Below are 4,878 nucleotides of genomic sequence, written 5' to 3'. Positions count from 1 at the left end.
TGAGTAAACCATAAAATAGGTGCATATGGTACACCCTTTTAAGGGGTGTGTATTGTAGACTTTCCCCTTATTGTTTTAGCACTATATATATCTTCGATCACTTTCAAAATAGGACTATCTTCAATTTTGGTGGTGATATCTGTTCCCATGGTTTTGTGCCTTTGGGCATGTTTAATTTGATGCAAGGATTGCTATCAATCCTCAATCCATGGTACAATAAAAACATGTGGCTTCCACATGTTTCCTAGACTTGGTTAGACTCACATTTAGTTTAGTTTAGTTTATTGTGTGGAAATAAAAATATGACGTAGACTAAAGGGGGAGTATTTAAAAAATTATTCATTGCTCATGGCTGTGCCCCAGAACGTAGGCATTGGGTTTGATATATGCCAGCGTTGAGCATTTCTGAGGCACCAACCAAGGGCGTTCCAGAGTTGGGACTGTCTTGGGCAAGGCCTGAAATAATTGTGGACTGTGATTTGAAGCGATCACTCTCTGTGCTAAAATAAAATAGCTTGACACCAGGAGACAATGCCCACTGCCTCTGGTTTTTAAGTGATTCTTGACTCCCTTGAATAGAGATAGAAACATAAGGGAATAGAGATAGAAACATAGTTTTGCAAGTAATAAAAACATTATGGGACTAATATTCATCTGTACCTCTAATAATGCATTACGCCCAAATTTATGTTCACAAATCCGAGAACCGAATTTGGCCTTACCTCTTGATATATTTTGTTTCGAACATCTCGACCAATCTTTAGGTCAATCACACCGTTCACTAGCAGCGAAAAACCCATGTGGACTAGTGCGACAATGAGCCAATCCCAGACCTTCAAACACAAGGCCAACCTTGTTAAAATGCCCACTTTTTCAAGGGAACCCGTGACTCAAAACTTCCAAAACCATATCTGTACTACAAGTTCAAGAATTGGTTTGTACTCCCCAAGAACAGCCATCCTTCAATTATAAGTGCTATAGCGCTTTTTGATGGCAAAAAAGAGGAATCATTTCAATTATTTAGATAGTTAACAGAGATTAAAACTCGTGAGAAAGTAAGTGAAATGAAGAAAAAGAAGAATCTTTATTTGTCCATTTTGGTTTCTGGTCAAATTTCATCTCTTTAGATGAGATTTGGTGAGAAACCATGACCGTTTCTTTTCTCTTCCTTTATCACAATCCAAAGGGCCTCTAATTGCTTATCAGATTTTCAAATTGGAAAGTTGGAGTGAATGCAAATGAATCTCTTCCGAAATGATGCTCAACAGAGATGAAACAAAACAAACTAGGCATACTAAGCTGCAGCAATTGATATAATACACAAAAGGCGTTCATAGTAATATTCATGATAAGTCTTTTTTATAGATCGTAGACAGCTTGGGAAACAGAAACACCGAACACCTAGTGCGAACGACACAAAATGATAGACATAATGACAAACATAAGCGCGAATAGCCAACGAGAAAAAAAAAAAAAGTAACACAAACTGACCGACATCATAAACCAAACGACACAAACCAAACAGCATCAAGAAAGAAGAGTAAGAAAGGGAGTTTTAGCTTTAATCGACAGTGATCCTATCGACGATCTGAGCCACAACCTCCTTAGAGTCCTTAAGCAACTTGATACTCTTGTTCAGCCTCTCGCGCTTTTTTGCAGCAGATGGAGATTCTTCAAGCATCCTTTGTATTGCACCTGGACCACCCACTGGAGAGCCCATAAGCTCATTCACAATCTCTGCTTCCATGTCTTGGTCAACCAAGTTCCGAACGCATAGCAGCAAGTGCAGAGCCATGCTATCGACCAACCTTTTAAGGACAACCTTCCAATATGCAGTGATCCTCATTTTCATGTCAAATGCCTGCTCTCTAACATCTGAATGACCCCGAAGATGCCCAACCTCTATCTCCCCGAAACCTTCAATCATTATCCTTGTTGGTTTGGAGTAATCATTCATGACCTCCATGAACAAATTCTGTTGAGCCATTAGCTTACCCCAGTCTGACATGTACTCCGGACTACAAGTATAATCCGCGAGCTTCTCCATCTCTACAATCTCCATCACTCTATCAAAAGATTCATCTTTTATCTTTGCTACAAGATTATGGGTCGCCCTCCTCATAGCCGATTGGAGTTGAGGGTAATTTTCGCAATGGTTCATGAAAACAGTTATGAGCACCGTTTCGATGTAGTCCCACACTTTCGCCATGAAATCAACCGGCGTTTTGGATATCTCCTTGACCTTTTTTTGGAGAATTACAAGGAAGGCAGTGCGAGGGAGGAAGTTGGGTAGCCCAATTCCTTTAGCTTCATCTAGGACCCTCATCTCATCCATAAGAAAGTTCTCCGTCAACTTATTTTCTGCACTCTTTTGAAGCTCACCGGCGTATTAGTTCAGCATTTCAACCAACCGAGCAGTGCAATGCATTCTTCTGTCTTCTGGGTATTCATCAAACTCGCCTCTGAGGAGGATTTTCCTCAGAGACTCTTTCGAAAACCCAATGATCCTCATAAAAACGGTCATTGCTTCACCAACTGAAGATAGATGCTGTGGCATTTTGTTCAACTCCGACACGCAGGAATTCAGCTTGTCGTTTATCTTCCGCACAATCTCCGGCAAACATTTGGAGATAATTATAGCCTGTATATGCACCAGCTTCTGAGCAAGAACTGGAACCCCAACTATGGACTTGTCAATTTTGGACAGCAAAGGATGACTTTGAAACAGATGGGCTTCTTCCTCGCGGGCTTCCTCATAGGACTCTTCCCCAATCCGGTTCCTCACGCATACGTAACCGAGCCCAATGTTAACATCATCAGCAGTAACCTTCTCAAGCAAACCTTCAGGAGCTTTATCGGCTTTGGTAACCACAGCAAGAGTCCTCTCACCGGACTTGTCGACACGCTGAGACATCCTTATTGATTCACATGTAGGGAAATCAACAGTGGCAGACAAAACATTCAGTATTATGCTCTCTTCTGGTTTGATGTACTCCATTATAATCTCTGAGATCTGCTCATATATGTCCTCAGGTTGGCCATGAACAGGCACCCTAGTGATCCCAGGGAGATCCACCATAGTAAGATCCGGAACACCTCTCTTTTTGACCACCAGAGTCAATGGGGTGTGCGATATTCCCTTCCCGTTGCCTGCAATCTCATCAGTGGCCAAAACAATGGCTTCCGCGACGTGGGTTTCGCCGGTTGGGACTATTTTGCCATGGTACTCCAGGTGGAGCTCCGGTTGAGGATTTTGGTGCTGTTGAAGCCTCATGATCAGGGGAACCCTGGTGCAAATGCCTTGGCCGCGGGGGAGACTTATGCCGGCTAGGGACTCCAGCACACTTGATTTTCCGGATGATTGGTCGCCAACCACAACTATGGTTGGGAGCTGGATGCCTTCTTGGGCCACTTTGAGGTGGCGCAGCTTGTCGACCGCGTCGAGCAGAGGGCGGATACGCTCGTTGAAGGAAAACATCAGCGGCGGATGGGCTGAAATGGGAAGAGATGTTTCTTCTCCATCTTCAGCCATTATTGAGAGTGGCTGTGCTAGAACAAGGGCCCTTGGATTACCTTCTTCGTCCTCCACATGGGAATTCTGTAGCTGTTGTTCAGCTGCCATGCTATGTTCACCGCGTGAACCCATTGAGAGAGAGAACAGAAGGGGGGAAAGATGGTAGGTGGAAATGTACTATGGGAATTATTTTCTGGAGTTTAAAAGCTTGGAAGCCTGCACTATCCTTGAAGAACTGATGTATTTATAGAGTTTATGCCCGGAAGCTGAGAGCTGGTTCTCATTTTAGAAATGTTCTCTCCAAAAATTTGGACTATTTTGTCATCCTTATTTATTTTCGTTTTTAGTGATTTTTTATCAAGAATTTATTTTTTATTTTTTTTACTTTTTGGAGGTAAATAGTATAGTATTTCTATTCGAAAAATAAAAAAAAATTTGTTAAAATGTTTACAAAAAAAAAAATGCAAACTTATAAGTATTTTTATCTTAAAAATACATCTCAAAACCGACAGCTAAACAAAGGCTTTTTGATTATTATTTTAGATTATAATACTTCAAGAAACTTGGACTAATTATTGTGACTAATAGTTGTGTTATCTATATTCGCTAATAGCTGTATTATTTGGCATTGCTTACCCACATATTTGTACTCCCGGAATAATGAGTTATTGCTTTAGTCACATAATGCGCTTGCTAAGGTTCAAAGTCTCGAACAAAAGTTGAAGCATGAGCGTCAAAGCATGAGAATATTCAAATTACTAAAATTCGCCAGAGATTTGGGACACCATAACTTGGAAAAAACAGAGCCTCCACTAACTCTTGCACCACTTTCACCGAATACGTCGAACAAGTTAGGGTGTATTGGACAAATTTAATTTTTTCTGAAGATAGAGGGTACATTACTTGATATTAATTTAGTGTTAGTGATTTTTTGTTTAGTTTTTTTTTCCTTAAATTTTGAAATTAATCAGTCTTCTCGACGAGAGTAATTGAAAATTAGAAAAAAATGTGGACCAAAGTTGAGGGAATTCAAATATCATACTACTAAAGTAAAGTGACAAACTATCTTTTTTGAGTTTATTTTTTTCTTTAGGTTTACTTCTTGGGATTTCGGGCCCGATTGGATGCCGTATGAGTTTTGGGTGTATTATTTATGAAGGGGGATAAGATAGTAAGGGGTATTAGTTAAGAATGGAGAACCCACATTGATGTGACATTTATAGAGGGTGTATTAAAAAGTAGATGGTTTGGATGATGTATTAAAGAAGGGGGATAAAATAATACGTCGTTTGGATGGAGGATAAATGGGTGTATAAAGAAGGGTGTATGATGTAAAAAATTATCAAATGACTCATTTGCCCCTT

General features: G+C 40.3%; 2 protein-coding genes across 2 annotated transcripts; both read right to left on the bottom strand.

Moving 5' to 3' along the window:
• Positions 1 to 1,314: 1,314 nt before the first annotated feature.
• On the bottom strand, positions 1,315 to 3,726 carry LOC131334851 (putative dynamin-related protein 4A). Its single transcript, XM_058370145.1, has one exon. The coding sequence runs from the start codon at positions 3,644 to 3,646 to the stop codon at positions 2,390 to 2,392; it is 1,257 nt and encodes a 418-aa protein (XP_058226128.1). The 5' UTR covers positions 3,647 to 3,726; the 3' UTR covers positions 1,315 to 2,389.
• On the bottom strand, positions 1,562 to 2,326 carry LOC131332668 (dynamin-related protein 4C-like). The gene has a single exon (XM_058366966.1). It carries the CDS (start codon positions 2,324 to 2,326, stop codon positions 1,562 to 1,564), a length of 765 nt encoding a protein of 254 aa, XP_058222949.1.
• Positions 3,727 to 4,878: the final 1,152 nt, after the last annotated feature.

The sequence above is a fragment of the Rhododendron vialii genome, chromosome 7a (assembly GCF_030253575.1).
Source record: "Rhododendron vialii isolate Sample 1 chromosome 7a, ASM3025357v1".
Taxonomy (NCBI): Eukaryota; Viridiplantae; Streptophyta; class Magnoliopsida; order Ericales; family Ericaceae; genus Rhododendron; species Rhododendron vialii.
Note: the sequence above shows the minus strand (reverse complement) of the source record. Positions and strands in the feature narration are given on the sequence as shown.